The sequence below is a fragment of the Ictalurus punctatus genome, chromosome 9 (assembly GCF_001660625.3).
Source record: "Ictalurus punctatus breed USDA103 chromosome 9, Coco_2.0, whole genome shotgun sequence".
Lineage (NCBI taxonomy): Eukaryota > Metazoa > Chordata > Actinopteri > Siluriformes > Ictaluridae > Ictalurus > Ictalurus punctatus.
The window spans coordinates 705001-721042 of record NC_030424.2 but is presented as its reverse complement, the minus strand read 5'-3'; the positions used below and the strand labels follow the sequence as shown (position 1 = coordinate 721042).

Below are 16042 nucleotides of genomic sequence, written 5' to 3'. Positions count from 1 at the left end.
CGTTTGGTGTGCAAAGTTTGCTTATTTAGTTTTTCTGAATCAGCGAGACTCCGATAAGACACATGGCCCAAAGTTGTTGATGATGATGATGATGATGATGATGATGATGACATAGTTTCAATTTTATTTCTATTTTAAATTAACAGATGCCAATCAGCTGTAAATGACTAAGCGTGTTCAGGTCCAGCTGATTGACGTTTCGTTCCACTAAAAAAAGGCCAAATGATGGCAACTAAACGGTGAAAGAGTGCCTCCTCATCGTGCAGCATACTCGAAATGTTCCAGTAATGCAGCTCAGCCACCGCAGCTCCGCACGTCAGCTACACACACGAACTCCTTTCACTTTCGTCTCAATTGAACAGCTCGTCTTAATTCGTCTTAATTCGTGAAGAGGATTGGATACAGACGATCGGTCGAGATTCGTATTAACGAGTCTCCTTGTACTAAAATTCACTAGGTTTTTTCCACAAAGTTAGTGTGTACAGTATTGTTCCCCAGTCTGCCTTGTGTGTTTCGTCTTGCGCTGTACTCGTGTAACAGTACGTGTCCTTCACCGGACGAGGTCTAGTTGCATGTACAGTCATTTTGTGGATGTGTTGCACCATGAGTCAGTATTTCATCAGGCTCTGTTCTAGACTACTGCTTGTTCTGTATCTCTAGGGTTGTTTGGTTGTTTTTATTTTGCAAGAGTTAGTGTTTTCTGACACACCCCCCCCCCCCCCCCCCCCTGTATTTTCTTTAGGTGTGGTTCCCGATAAAACGTGGCGTCCCCCTGTGCCTTTTTATGACTTTCTGGCCATTATGGATGAAGAGGCGCCGGGTTACGCGGCTCAGCAGCGCCCCAAAGCAAAGCGTGTGGGCAGAAAGGAGGAGGACGATGAGGAGACACGAAGCGCTGGAAGAGAAACAGCTTTCAAACCTCAAACATCTTCTCATCATACCGAACTGTAGACGTTTACACTTTTATACACGTACCTCGTCACAGGGGACAAAGAGAGTCCTGTTGATATTTATATTAATATGAATGACCGTCTACTTCATTCTGCTCACATGATTTCTCTGGCCTAGCTTTCATTATCGCTGCTCTTTTCAGATTCATATACAGCAGTATATCGCGCTCAGCTATTCTTATTATGCGTTTGTATTATTTATATATTTATTTCTTTTCTTTTTTTTTTTTTACTAATCTGGCAGTGTTTACCAGGAGAACATATTATACTTGTTATTTCTCATTCATTTCTTGTCTGGTTTATATCAGAATCTCGGTATAAAGCAGTGTATACCAGGTACACAGATACAGTACCGATGAATTCTTGTAATTAGGGATGTTTGTGATTGATGAGAAGCTGCGGTTTCACCGATTGAGTCACGACTGTTTTCCCATCATCCTTTCTCCGTGCTGTTCTGCTTCTGCCATCGAAAGTAACATAACAAACCTGTGCTTCATTTCCTACGTTGTAAATGAAAGACGGGGAAAAAATGGCAGCAGCAGAGAAAAGGGAAAAGCTTTTATACACGTCTTACAAATGGGAAGCCGTTACATCTTCTAGAACGTTCACGTGCTTTTTCCGTCGCTGATCCAAGTGTGTGACGATGTTCGAAAAGAAAAGGGTGTTTTTTTTGTTTTGTTTTTTTATTTTGGGTTAAATCGTTTACTTTGTACTCTCTAATGCTTGAGAACATTAAAGCGTGGACACTGTAAAGGGTAAAGCGTAGTTTTGGCCGGCTAGTCTTACTCAAGGTGTAATCTAGTGAGATAATACGTATTTGAGACAGTACACGACAACAAAGGAATTTTTACAGATATGTTTATAGATGAAGTCGTGTCGAGTATAAGTGTAGACAGCCTCATGTAGGTGATCTAACTGTGAGAAAATCTGTATTTTGATTAAGGTTCATTTGAAGAAGTAAAGATTTTCCAGAGCTCTCATATGAAAAAAAAAAAAAAAAAAAATTGCTCAACAGTTATTGCAACAGTCTTGTGTTTTAAATTACATAAAATTTTTGCTTGTGCAATTGTAATGTTACCATCAAACTGAGATAGTCCTCCAGGGGGTGAAGCTGGACCTGATCAGACTCCTCCTATAAGCCTAACCTTTTGTTACCTGGAGGATCCGCGAGTGTGTTTGTGTGTTGTGAGAGTCGATCATGAGTCACTTGTTTGTCCTGAGCAGTTAAACCACCCACTGTTCTTCAAAAAAATCCTCCAGGTCCTGCACATGGTTTACTTTTCCGGCATCTTCGAGGACGACTGAGGGACTCGTACACGACTATTACAGAAGGTGCAAACATTCACTGATGCTCAAGAAGGCGACACGATACGTGTGGGGGGGGTAAACTTTTGAACAGGACGATTGGTGTAAATTGCTGTTATTTTGTTTAAAGATCTTATTTATTTATTATTGATTTCTGGACAGAATAATGCAATATTCATGACGGACAAAATGGACACAGTTTAGGACCGTTGCATGATGCAAAATAAAATAAAATAAAATAAAACCGTTTAAAATAAAACCGTTTATAAAAGTGTTGTGTTTTTTTTAAATGAGCAGAGAAGTATTTTTTAATTAATGTTTTCATTTTTTACATTTTTGTGTGGCTTAGTGGTTAGCACGTTCGTCTCACACCTCCAGGGTCGGGGGTTCGGTTCCCACCGTGGCCCTGTGTGTGTATGTAGAGTTTGCATGTTCTCCCCGTGCTGCGGGGGTTTCCTCTGGGTACTCCGGTTTCCTCCCCCAGTCCAAACACATGCATGGTAGGCTGACTGGCGTGTCTAAAGTGTCCGTAGTGTATGAATGGGTGTGTGAGTGTGTATGTGATTGTGCCCTGTGATGGACTGGCACCCTGTCCAGGGTGTACCCCGCCTTGTGCCCCATGCTCCCTGGGATAGACTCCAGGTTCTCCGTGACCCTGAAGAAGGATAAAGCGGTATAGAAGATGGATGGATGGAAGTTAGTAATGATATACTAGAGCCATGTTGCACTGAGAACAATAAATATAGCCTAGCAAGCAACAGAAATTACTATAATGATATGTACGTTAAATCACATTAATGGTCTCAAGCGATTTGGAGGTGATTTACATCTGATATTTTCCTAAATTTAAAAAAAAGGGTTTATATTCTCTAAATTCGCTAGAAACACTTACAGTTAAATACGCTGTAGCAGGGAAGCTTGTTGCGGCAGAGGGATGTCTATCCGCAAAACCGAAATGCTCAGACCACCTTTGAGTTTATCGAAAAACAGCAGTTCTCTCCTCTGGGAGGTGGAGGGTGAGAAACACCAACATTGTGAACCAGATGGTAATAAAACCACAGAGGAGCAGCTGTAAAGGATAGAATTACTCTATGTCATCCAAATACCATCCGAACTGAGCTAAATACGGGCATGATTATTAGTCAACAGCAATAGGGGGGAAAAAGAGTTTGAACTAAACAAACAGCATGCTGTAAATAATGTCCTGTCAGATAATATTACCAAACATTTGTATTTGTCTTTGCATGATGAGTCAGCACCTCCGTCCAGGTCCAGTCACGCTACACTCTGTCCACAAACAAACTACCCGGTGGTGGGAGACAGCATTTCCATACCTTCGCCATCAGTTATTATGGCAGCCCTGAAGGGCGAAGTAGAATGTAAGGGTGCTTTAGTTTTTCAGGGTTTTGCAGCGTAACAGCTGAACAAAAATATCGACATTTTTACTCAACCAAAAGTTCCCTACGGTGCACAAGAAGTGAAATGTCATGTAGACACAAATTCACCAGCCCTCCAGCTAAGTCTCTATATCTAGGTTTTCTCATGTACACACGGCCTAAATATGGAATCGCACTACACCACTGAAAGATGCTTAAGATAAAGGAAGCAACACAGAGCCGTATCTCCCTGCAGTTCTCGCCTGGTTTCCCACGGAAGCTTAGCAGGGCTGAGCCTGGTCAGTACCTGGATGGGAGACCTGGGGAAAATGAAGGTTGCTGCTGGAAGTGGTATTAGTGAGGCCAGCAGGGGGCGCTCACCCTGTGGTCTGTGTGGGATCTAATACTGCAGTATAGTGACGGGGACACTATACTCTAAAAACAGCCTTTCATATGAGACGATAAACCGAGGTCCTGACTCTCTCTGGTCGTTAAAAATCCCAGGCCACTTCTCGGAAAGATTAGGGGTATAACCCCGGTGTCCTGCCCAAATTCCCCCATTGGCCCTTCTCTATCATGGTCCCCTAATTGTCCCTATCCCTTCAACCTCTCCTCTTCACTATTAGCTGGTGTTTGGTGGGCATTCTGGAGCTCAGTGGCTACCGTCGCATCATCCAGGTGGATAGTGATGGTTGAGGCGATCCCCCATTACTATGTAAAGTGCTTTGAGTATCTAGAAAAGTGCTATATAAATATAACTCTAACTACAAACTACTGAAAGCACCAGCCTGACTTCTTTCTGCATATTTTCTAAGAAAATAGTATGTGTTACAATACGAGGAGCACCAGAACGGCGTTATTGTTGTGTTTTTGTCACAATTTGCCCGTAAAAAAAGAGGTGGTTAATTTGCATACAGTTGATTTAAAAGAATAATTGCATAATGATGTGCAAATTGCAGAGTGGCAATAACATTAGCTTTGGGTCTTTGTGTGTGTTCTAATTGCTGTCGATAGCTGCAGTGAGCGTACTGTAAGAGCTAAAACTTGCGACACAAATGAATAATTACGTGTGAAGGATAAGGCTAATTAAATGCAGTGGAAAATAAAAGAGTGCAGACGTCAGTGTGCGCTCGGTTCATAAAGTATATGTAAAAAGTGTTTCTCACTGACGGTCCATTGCTGATGGTCAGTTAGACTGTGAAAAGACACGGGGCTCACAAAAAAAAAATTTTTTTTTGTTCGGACTTTTGGCCTTTCTGAAAAATTCTTAATTGAAATGCTTCATTCATTAAATAATAAAGACGAGTTTTAGATGCAGCAGTAACCACAATGTTTCTTGCATTCTGTCACCACTCCAGTATAAACATTTAGTGCATTAGTCCACTGAGGATCTGGAAAAACAGCCATTAGAAAGAACTCCTGCATTAACCCTGAAGAACCTGAAGATACATGGGTCAGTACATACTGGAGTGGTCAGTCTCTACGTAATGCCTTTGCAGAATGGCATATTGTGTTAGATGCGAGATAGTTGATCTGATGGTTACATTTCCATCATTTGGTCTAGTACCATGAGATGCATACCCAGGAACGCTTAGCAGGTTCCCCAACGTGGTGTTTCTGACTTTGTGCAGAAACACAGGGTCCAAGCACAACATCACTGCAGAGCCATTGGGCCACCAACTCATGTGCAAGGCAAGCTTACTGACAAGGCAAGGTTTCTGGTGATGTGATCACGTGCAAAAGGGCAGTCTTTTATAGTCCCTCTAAGAGATGTCTTAAGGGAATCCAATAAAAGGGTTAGATTCCACTCTGGGCTCTTGGCAGGTGTGTAACAGACAAAAGTGCCTTGCTTCCTTCAGAAAGGCTGTGGACAGGTTTATGAGCCCAAAGTGAGATATGACCACTGATCACCACGTGCGTCGTTAGCACGGACAGGGGCTTGCTGCTGTCTAGCTGTCCCTGTAGGAAGGCTAGTTCTTTAGGAATATAGCAGTGCACTGGATCTAAATGATGGAGTTCTCACCATTCACAGCTGAGAGCATACAAAGACTTTATACTAGAGTTCTTGCATTCAGGACTGTCTTTTTTGGACTGTGGGGTTGCAGTCCTCCACCTCATCTTCACTCCAAGGGGCCAAATCCAGTAAACACTGGTAACCTCACAAAAGCAGCCAAATCATTCCTTCCATCTGGGAAAACAGATCTCGTCAGCAATCCATCTACTACTGAGAGCAGAAGTGGAAACCAGGGCCTTGCAGGGGCCACAAGCAGGACTCTGTAGTCTGATTGACGAATTCTGTGCAATATGGGTACAGTTAGCACTAGATCCATACAGTAGACAGTGAGTGAGTGAGTGCATTCTTACCTAGTGGACTGTTCAGCTGTGGCAGGAAGAACCCCATTTGACAGCATCGATTAGCACCGCCAAACCTTCCCCAGTTCTGGGACACCACCCCATGTGGATGCAGATGCCACTCTCCAAGGCTTGTGTGCTTTCTTGAACGAGCATCTGCTGCACCGGTGTGCCATCCCAGCAAGTACGTTTCAAGGCTAACCATGTGTGGGCACACCTGAGGAGTTATTGTGCAAGTTGGCGAGTGCTGCTCTTGTGGTCGATGTATCTCACCATCACAATGTTGTCCAAATAGACCAGTGGAACTCAAGGGCAGCCTTTCTTTCCAGCTGGCTGATGTGTTCTACTCATAACTGGGGCTTCACAGACCTCCTGTGCCTCTGTGATACCACACTGACCCCCTTGTCAGTGCAGAGCTCTTTCATGAGAAAAGCCTTGTTCCTCCCTGAGTTCCATAAAAAGGAGCAAGTCAAGCAAAAGCTTCAAAGAGAAATCCAAGGTCATATCAAATTGCACAGCAATCCATGCCCCAGGTCTCGGATGTTCCTGTGGCAATTTGGCAAATGGGGAATGAGGTGTGTGTTTGGAGGGGGTTAGCACCTCAGGTGTCGGTACTGGTGGGGTTTCATTTCACTTTTGTCTCTTTCCTGTTTTCCCAGTGCTGAGTTGAATCCTGACATTCTGTCGTTCAGTTACTAAGTCCATTTTTATGAAGATCTTATTATTCAATAATGTTAATGCCCAAACTTTTAAATTTTCTTTATAAGCAGCTTTTGTTGGAGCACTGCCACTACAACAATGCTAATTCCCAATAACGTGCCTATGGGATTTTTAATATTATGTTAGCTCCAAGCTAATGGCAGTGTGCCTTCCCTGTTTATTACAATCATGCGAATGTGAAAGCCGATCAGTTGCTCTTTACGTGAGAGCACCTGCTAAAGGCCGAATAAAACACTGATGTAATCTGAAAAATATGCTCAATTTAAATAGCATAAAAAAATGGATTTTAAGCCTTGAGGGTAACAAAGGCTCTCTCTTTCTCTCTCTCTCTCCCTCTCCCTCTCTCTCTCTCTCTCTCCCTCTCTCTCTTTCACCCTCTCTCTCTCTGTGAGCGAACACACAACAGCCCCTAATGGACGGAGGTTAAGCAGTAAAAGTGTAAATGGAAAAGTAGAAAGCATGACACTGTGCAAGCGCTGTGGTTATATCTTGCACTTTGCAGTAACTCTCTTTTCATGTGGCTTCATCAGCCGGTCTGTTATGCTATGTGCAGAAGTCACAAGAAATACTTTCGTGAACGCAGACGTTTTGTCTTTGGTGCGGAGCGTGTATGAGGTGATCCTGAAAGCACATGGGTGAGGGATTGTAGGATATAAAAGCTTATCTGTTACGCATGACTTACTGTATTTCAAACCCACGCTCATTTTCCCACACTGCTGGAACCTTGGTGACGTGCGTTACTGGAAACGGGGTGATTAAATATTATTTTTAGTATCGGGGCTCCTTTCATATCATATACAGCTATAAGGAAAGGAAACTACATTAAAGATTCTAAAATAAAGTCTATAGTTCAATGCTGTAACATCTCAAGAGACCACCTGTCTCGAAAGGATTCGTTACTCCAGTCACAGAGGTGTGTGACGAGGCAGTGTAGCGCTTATATAAAGCCCGCTTGTAAATTCTATTTTCCCGGTTGCTAAGTGAGTCGAGTGTGTTAATGGCCGAAATCCTAAAAGTGTAGCTACCGTATTGACATGATTATGATTGCCACTGAATCCACAACCCTGCTTAATGATCAAGTAAGAAGCCTTCGATATGAAGTAGGTTATAACAGGTACTTGCAGGTTTTGTGACAAATTATATCGGTCTTTGGAGATATCCACCCTTCCCTCTACCTTGACTAGCCCCAGTCCCAGCTAAAGAGTGGAAGCAGTCCCATAGCACGATGCTGCCACCACCACGTTTCACCAAGGGTATGGTGTTCTTTGCATGGTAAGCTGTCTTCTTCTTCTTCTTCTTCTTCTTCTTCTTCTTCTTCTTCTTCTTCTTCTTCTTCTTTTTGTCCCAAGTGTAACTTTTAGAATTATGCCAAAAGAAAGTTCTACCATTTTTTTGCTTTTTTCATGAGAAATTGCTTCCATCTAGCCCCCCAACCGCACAGCCCAGACACCTGAAGAACACAAGAGATTCTTGTCAGACGGGAGTGACCAGTACTTGCTGGATATTCCTGAACCTCCTTTAATGTTGCTGTAGGTCTCTCGGCTGATGTGTGATATGTTTATCTAGTTCTTCTCTCCGTTTTGGAGGGGCGTCCGGTTCTTTGTAATGTCGCCGAGGCGCCACGTTTTCTATACTTGTTGACGATGGACTTCACAGTGTTCCGTCTAGCGTCATTTGTACGCCTCTCCTGATCGATACCTTTCAACCGTGACATCCCGTACATGCAGTGTAAGATCTCAGCAAGTCACCCGTCCTTCAGAGCTGGCAATCGACTCCTGTAGTTTATTTTTCGGAGCTTGAATTGGGTTCCCTTGATTGCTACCTCGCTAGTCCTGCTGTCCACAGGTTCGCTATAAACTGTTTTTCACTCTCCAATCAGTCCCTCATTGGGTACATCTTTCTTCAGAGGTCTGAATTTTTTCACCCCGCTTACTGTGTGCAGACCTGCCGGCCTGTGAACTAGCATAGTTAAGTGGCGTCCTGTCACACTATTCTCTCTCCACCACTGAGCTTGCAAAGTCAGCTGGATTCTGCTAACACACATACAGCAGCTGGAGTGGGGCCTCCCTCTGTGCTACTCATGAAAGACTTGAAAGATGTATAATAGTGGATCGTATGGTATTTATTTAAAGTGTAGCCTCCAAAGGCGACAAGGAGGAACGCGTAAGAGGTCTCGGAGGATTTACAGCATTTGATCGGTTCAAGGCTGTGTTTCCACCGTGTCCTGGGTATCCATTTCAGAGTACACCGACGCTAGCTACGTATTTCATGTGGTACCATCAGATAACGTCAGACACTGCCAGCGTTCCGTGTTATTTATAACCAGCATTTAACTGTAACAGCAAGTTAGTCGGGAGTATATAAAATACTACATCATACAGTCATTTTATGACTGTCTCGAAAGCCTGGGCACATGGCATCCACGTTCGAGAGAGCTTCCACGTGGCTCTCACCGGCCGTGGTGATTATTGCACAAAAAGAAGAAAATTGTCAGTCGACATCACATACGTTCATGGTATGGATCGGATCTCAAAATGCATGACATCAGATGAAAATACATCCAGTCTGATCTCACGATCGTATCAGGTGTCCTGAGTTCTTTAATAGTCGTTATGATTGTCCCTTTTTTCACGATATCCATTAAATAGTGCTATCGACTGTAATGTATTGCTGTGTTTAATATACACTGACGTTCAGCTGAAAAAAGTTCATTCACCCACAGATAGAAGAGGTACTGTACAGTTAGATTTTTATTTCCCAGGATAAATGTAAACGTGCCCTTCAATTACGAACGTAAACTGAGATTTAAAGGTAAACTGAATTCACAGTTCAAAGTAAAAGACTAAAGAAGACTCGGTGTAGAGAAGACCCCGAGGTACGACTCTAGTTACTAGGTCTTTTTCTTCTTCTTCTTCTTCTTCTTCTAAACTTTATAACATTTAATGCAAAATGAATGGATTGTTTGTTCTGCTGTAGCTGTTGATGTGTGTTAGGACATGTTTCGGTTCAGTTTGGTGATTTAACTCGACCGTGATGGCCTGCAATCGGTGGCCAAGATGGGTGGCAGTCTTATTATAGTAGTTATTTATTTACGACAAATTTCCTGTCTACTCCACATGACTAAATTCCACTCATTTATCACTGTGTGACCAGACAACGAGCTAAACACAGAAGGTGTAGACAAACAACAAGCAGATAGCGAGTACTAAGTGTGGAAAGATGATTTCCTTCGTTTTCCCCCAATGCATTATGGTATTACACTAATGGATGTGGGCTGTAGTATGTCCTGCTATTCGATAAAGCCTTTTGACTAGCAGTGATGAAGCAGAATTCTTTGGATTTTATATTTTAGAAGATCTGTTACGGCTTTAGTACTCCCGTAGTACTCCTTTATTATTATTATCATTATCGTATTCTAGTAAAACTAAAAGTTTTAAATATACTGTACAATTCTTTGTTTATAGAGATCTGAATAATCAACCAACCCTCGCCACTTTTGACTTGCGCCACTGGCTGAACAGATGAGACCCGTCGGGTTGGACGTGCAGAGAATTAACACACATTTCTCTGTCTGTTTGTCTTTAAACAAGCCGAGTTGTCAGTTCGTTCGTCAGACCAGAGGACCAATAGACCAATAGAATGAGGAGTCGGTGAAAACTCTCCTCTTTCTGATCCGTCTCTAGCCGTGTAGCATTTCATGGCTCAGCTTTATCAGATGTGCTCCAGTATTTTTCATGTACCAGACCAGACCTTGGGCCACCACCAGAGAACCCTTTATCTAATACCTAGTTCACTAGGCCTAGTTACCTAGCGTCAATATTAATCTACTCTCTGTTAATAAATGAAGGTCTTATTAAATAAAGACTTGTGTCAAAAGAAAGAAATAACCAGCATGGTGGGCTGATGATACTGTTGATAAACCACCTGATAAGGAATTGGTTTTAATGAAAGATGGCTGTGTACTGAATAAGCCTTTTCATGTGTGGGCAATTAAGCTATAAATGAAAATGTAACACTTCGATAACATCTGGGGAATCTCGTTTCTTTGACCGGATATGAAGAGAACCGATGTTTTCCTGACACATGCGCCACGACCAGGACTCGAAAATGATCTTGTCTTATTACACATTTTGTCATAAATAATAATAATATCTATGATAATGCGTACAGCGAGAATACCGGCCGTTTTAAAGTAGGCCGATCGTGTGAAACCACACACCAGGCAATAAAGCTGTGAGTAACATGGCAGTAATTTACACTCGGTCTTGAGAGGCGGATAAAATAACACGTAAAACCTCCCTCTGCTTATGAAGTGGACGAAGTACAGGGAAATTGTGCTTAGGTAAAAATACGAGGACTGTGTCAAAACGGTACTCAATTAAAAGCCAAATACCTACTCGAGTGAAGATCTACATTTACGATTAATTACTCGGGTATTCAAAATGTAAATATTTTTAAAAGAGCAGACCATATGTTCACTACGTGCACTCCTGTGTGACTAGCTACAAGGTGTCCCGGAAGTCTCCATACGTACGGGACTATGTTTTCCAGCACCACGTCGGTGGTGCCTTCGTCCGTGGATGTTCGTGGACGTCCATTTTTCGGTTTTGTCCGTAACACCTCCAGTCTTTTTGAATTTGTTAATAAATTTGGCAACAGCGTCGTGTGTGATGTGTTCGCCATGTTTCCTGTTAAAGTCCATCGCAACCTTCTGACAGCTTCTGATCCGGCCATGAGAACGAGTTCAAGACGTTCTTCTTTTGTCAAAGGCGTTCTTACAAGCTAACTGAAAAAATCTATGTCATATGAACTAAGTCGGAAACATTTTGGAGGACATTTTTGCTAAAGACCTTGTGAAAATCATCAATTATTTATGAATAAAAAGCTGGTGTATGACGTCACAGGGTTATAGAGCATGAGTGTCCGTGCATGTAAATGTCAGCGGACTTTACTCGGTGTTTATTCGCTAATTAGTGTTATCGTGCGTAACATGCGGCATGTGACAAAATACCAAACAGGAGTGAGTCCTCAGATAATGAAACATATCTGGAGCTCTGCTCTGTCTCACTCTAAAATGACAGAGCTAAACAGGAGACATGTTCCCTCAATGAGGAGACTGGAATCGATGCTATAATTCCACTGAGACCTTTTACACAGATTACTCGTTCCTCCATATCGGCTTAGGAGGTTACATTTTCCAGCTGTTCTAAAGCTTCTGTGTGCCCTGTGTGAGAATTTGGCTGGAAATATGTTTGCAAGACTGAAAGTGCAGGACGGTTTGTTTGGGACTCTGATACTGTAGGCTAGGCACACACACAAAAAGGCATCTGTAAATAATTATTTTAAAGTAAGTTCTTAAGTACAGTCTCTAAAAATGTACTTTAAATCAAAAAAAGTTTTTAAAGGGTCAATTAACCCTAACCCTAAGTCAACTCTAAAAAAAAAAAAAAAAAGAAAGAAAAAAAAGTGAATTTTAAATATAAACAATCAACATTAAACAAGAGTCAACTGTAAAAAAAAAAAAAAAAAAAAAAAAAAAGTCAAATAGAAATAAAATGTCAACTTAAAAGTCAACTTTAAATAAAGTTAGACAACTTTAAAAAAAAAAAAAAAAAAAAAAAAAGGCACCTTTAAGTAGTCAGCTTTTAAAAAGTCCACTTTAAATAAAGTGAGAACTTAAAAAAAAAAAGGTCAACTTTTAAAAAAAGAAGTCAACTTCATATGAAAGGAGTCAGCATTAAATAAAAAACAGTCAACTATAGAAGTCTATTTTAAATATAAACAATCAACTTTAAATAAAAAGTCAATTTTTTAAAAAAGAGCTATGTACTGTAAAAGAGGTCAACTTTTTTTTAAATAGAATCAACTTTATAAAGTCAACTTTTAAAAAAAGTGTCAACTTTAAAAAATCAACTTTAAATTGTCACGTATCAGAGAAGGAACGCTGAACTACGGTTCCCAGCAGCCACTGCACCGCGCTATATCACAGTCACATGACCACCTGCACCTGAATCACTTCTTGTTAAGGAGCACACACCTGTATATAACCACAGTTTGCACTGCAGGCTTCGTCTTATGTTTGTCGTGCTTTCTTTGTGTTTGCTGCTGTGTTTAGGTCTTTGGTTCCTGGTTAGTCATGTTTAACATGAAGTCGGCTTTAAGTATAGTATCTAAAAAAAAACAGTCAACTTTAAATAAAATGAGATAACTTAAAAGAAGTCAACTTAAATAAAATGAGAACTTGGTCAACTTTTAAAAAAACTTATAAATCAATTTTATTAAAAAAGTCAACTTTAAAAAAATTTCAACTTTAAGTAGTAAGCTTTAAAAAATAAAAATTAAAAAAAGAAGTGAACTATAAATAAAAACAAGGTAACTTTTTACTCAACTTAAAAAAAGATGTCAGAGTTCAATGATTTCTTTTTTCTTTCCCCCCCCCGGAACCTTCAGGGCCACCAGGATTCTGAGCTCACTAGACCTAACTTTTTTTAATATATTAAAGTTTATAAAGCTGTAATCGAGGAGGATATGGCATGAGTCAAACCACATTAAGCAATATCCATGAAATCAGGTTTAAATGAGGAAAAACAAGCCTGCGGTTCTTGAAATACCAAACTATTCCGAATATAATACTTCAGTTGAATTCTCCCCTGATATCACTGACTGCTTTTCACATTACGACATTAGGAGAAATTTGCTATGCATCATGTTGCATCTCTTAACCTTTCTGATATTCTTAAGGCTTTAAAAACCACCATATTTATCCTGATCAATCAATTCGAGAGTAATGATGGCACCAAATCAAACGACTGGAGGACGTGAATATGGACAAGTTGCAAAACTAAGTAGGAAAATGTCATTTTAATTCCTGAAATTGTTTGCATTTGCCACTGAAATGGCATACAGAAGACACTGAAACTATGATATATAGACAGATCCTGTACTTAAATATTGTACACTGTCAATGTTATTATAGCTATGTCAGATGGGGTTTGTGTCTCTCCTGATTATGCTTTTATTATGTTCAAAATTTGCACGAGTGACCCACAGTAGCTGCAGTATATTCATCTCAGGGAAAAAATGAAAGAGACCCAGGAAACCGGTTTTAATCTACTTAGAGCCGCAGTACGGTCTGACAAACAAGACGGTCAAACAGGAAGCCTGAGAAGTGGCTGTGGTTTTCTATCTGATCATGAGACAGTACAATGAGACCATTTTCAGTGTATCCTAAACATGGTTTTCCTATTCCTATTTCCTATTTTCCTATTTTCCTATTCATATTCATTGCCTCTGTGTGCTCAAGCTAAAATGTTGTGCTTCTAATCTGGTAAATTAATTGAGGTATCATAGTCAAGAGCTCAGATCTTGGTTCAGACTGATTGCATCTCCAGTCACCCTAACAGAAAAAGGTCACCTCCCACTGACGGGTTTTTTTTTCTACAATGGGGACTCCCCGTACACGGTGGATATCTGTTGAGACGGCAGGGATTCATGATGTAAAAATGCAACCAAGATAAATCATGTTCGATTGTTTTTGTTACCTTCAGTGTGACCATTCAAGAGAAAAACAAATTGACATTTTACGGGAAAGAAAGAAAGAAAGAAAAAAAACCATACAATAACCTGGTTGCATAAGTATGTACACCCCTTAACTAATACTTTGTTAAAACAACTTTTTAGGTAAGAGTCTACCAATTTCCCAACATCTTGATCAGGCAGTTTTATTCCACTCTTCCTATGCTGACTTGGAATTGTGCTTTGGGTCATTATTGTGCTGGAAGGTGACGTGTTCCTACATCTTCATCTGTCTAACAGATGCCTGCAGGTGTTGTGCCAGAATTCACTGGTATTTGGAGAAGCAGCGCTGATGCATGATGCTGGGAGACCAGGGAGTGACCAGTAGGCTACTTGCCAGATATTCCTGCAGCTCCTTTAATGTTGCTGTACAGAGTACTTCTGCAGGTCTTGCATGGTCTAACCTTGTCTACTTGTCTGTCTTCCTTCTTGTATACTCTTTGATCTTCATTACACTCATTTATATTTCTATCTCATAATAGATGTATTATTCAGAATCTTCCTCTCACTTCCCTCTCACCACACCAATGACTCAGTCAGCATGTGCATCTTGTTTTCTTCTATTTTTCATTTTCGCAGATTGATGTTCAACAGACCTCACAAAACAAAACCTTCCCGTTTTAAATTGTAGGACATGTTTTCAGCGCCAAGGAATTTTTCTCTGCCTTTAAAAGAAGGCAAATTCGTATCATTTCACACGCCGAGTCACGCGTCTTACAGCCGAGTTTAGTCACGGAATGAATTTTCTTTCAAAAGACATTTTAACCACACAGATACGTGCTTTTGATCACTCACAGACACCAAAATGTTAAATACTATTTAATCTTTAGGTGTGTATATAAGTATGTATACCATGAACACCCTCAGCTCACTCTCCCTGATCTGCACCAGGTACTCTGAGTCCATGTTGTTACCTTGATCAGTGTCCATGTTCCCTGGTGTTATACAGACTGAGTTGTCAAGTCATTAGGCATAACAATGGAAAAACGGCTTCAATCTAGAACCCTGATTGGTTGTCCCATGGGCGAACGCTATGTAGAGCAGTGGTCACCAAACCTGTTCCTGGGGATCTTAAGACTTAAGTCAATGATTAGATGGTTGGTTGAGCATGATTATGGTTGGAGATAAAGACTTCGGGAAGGTAGATCTCCAGGAACAGGGTTGGTGACCACAGATGTAGAGCCTATCAGAGTGAGTGCCTAGTAAAACCCATTAAGGAACCCTTAATTATTGTAAAACCTCAGCTGAAACTGCTTTTAATCCAATTTCTTTTGAAGGAATTCTGACTAATCCTGGCAAGTTATTATTTTTCTTTGTAACTACCCACGATATGAACTACTCCTAACCAAATAAACCCACTCCCACTCCCCCCCCCCCCCCCCCCCCCCCAACCCTGTTCAGTTGTCTCTCTCGGTTCTTCCTTCAGATATCTTACATCTATTTCTGGTGAGTTGGTGGAATTATACTGTATTTCTGAGACTCGATTTCAGCTCAGTTGTGAGTTGCTTTTGATTGACATACATTGTTTACTGTTTTCAGACACAAGATGAGACTGGTGATGAGTTTCGGAAACAAACACGTCTGTGGGTTTACTGGCTTGTCGTGCTGAATGTACGTGTCAAACGGCTTGTATTGTAAATTCGCCTTGTACAAAATTACAACAGGAAATAAATACTACCGTCTACAGTTTTGTTCTTTGGGGTTTAATGTATATCTGTGAAGGATGAGCGGAGAACGTCTTCTGATTCAGTGAGGGAATGAGAT

At 41.0% G+C, this 16042-nt stretch overlaps 1 protein-coding gene across 3 annotated transcripts in view; it reads left to right on the top strand.

The window, feature by feature from the left end:
• The window catches only part of txndc16 (thioredoxin domain containing 16), a 55370-nt gene that overhangs the window by 15325 nt on the left and 24003 nt on the right, over positions 1-16042 (top strand). For 2 of the 3 annotated variants that reach the window (XM_053682967.1, XM_053682965.1), the window contains one exon: positions 743-1232. The exons of the other annotated variant lie outside the window; for it this stretch is intronic. In XM_053682967.1, the coding sequence (XP_053538942.1) occupies positions 743-951 (209 nt within the window). In that variant the 3' untranslated portion in view covers positions 952-1232. Of the gene's footprint in view, positions 1-742; positions 1233-16042 lie in introns of those variants that run through there. 3 annotated transcript variants of the gene reach the window in all.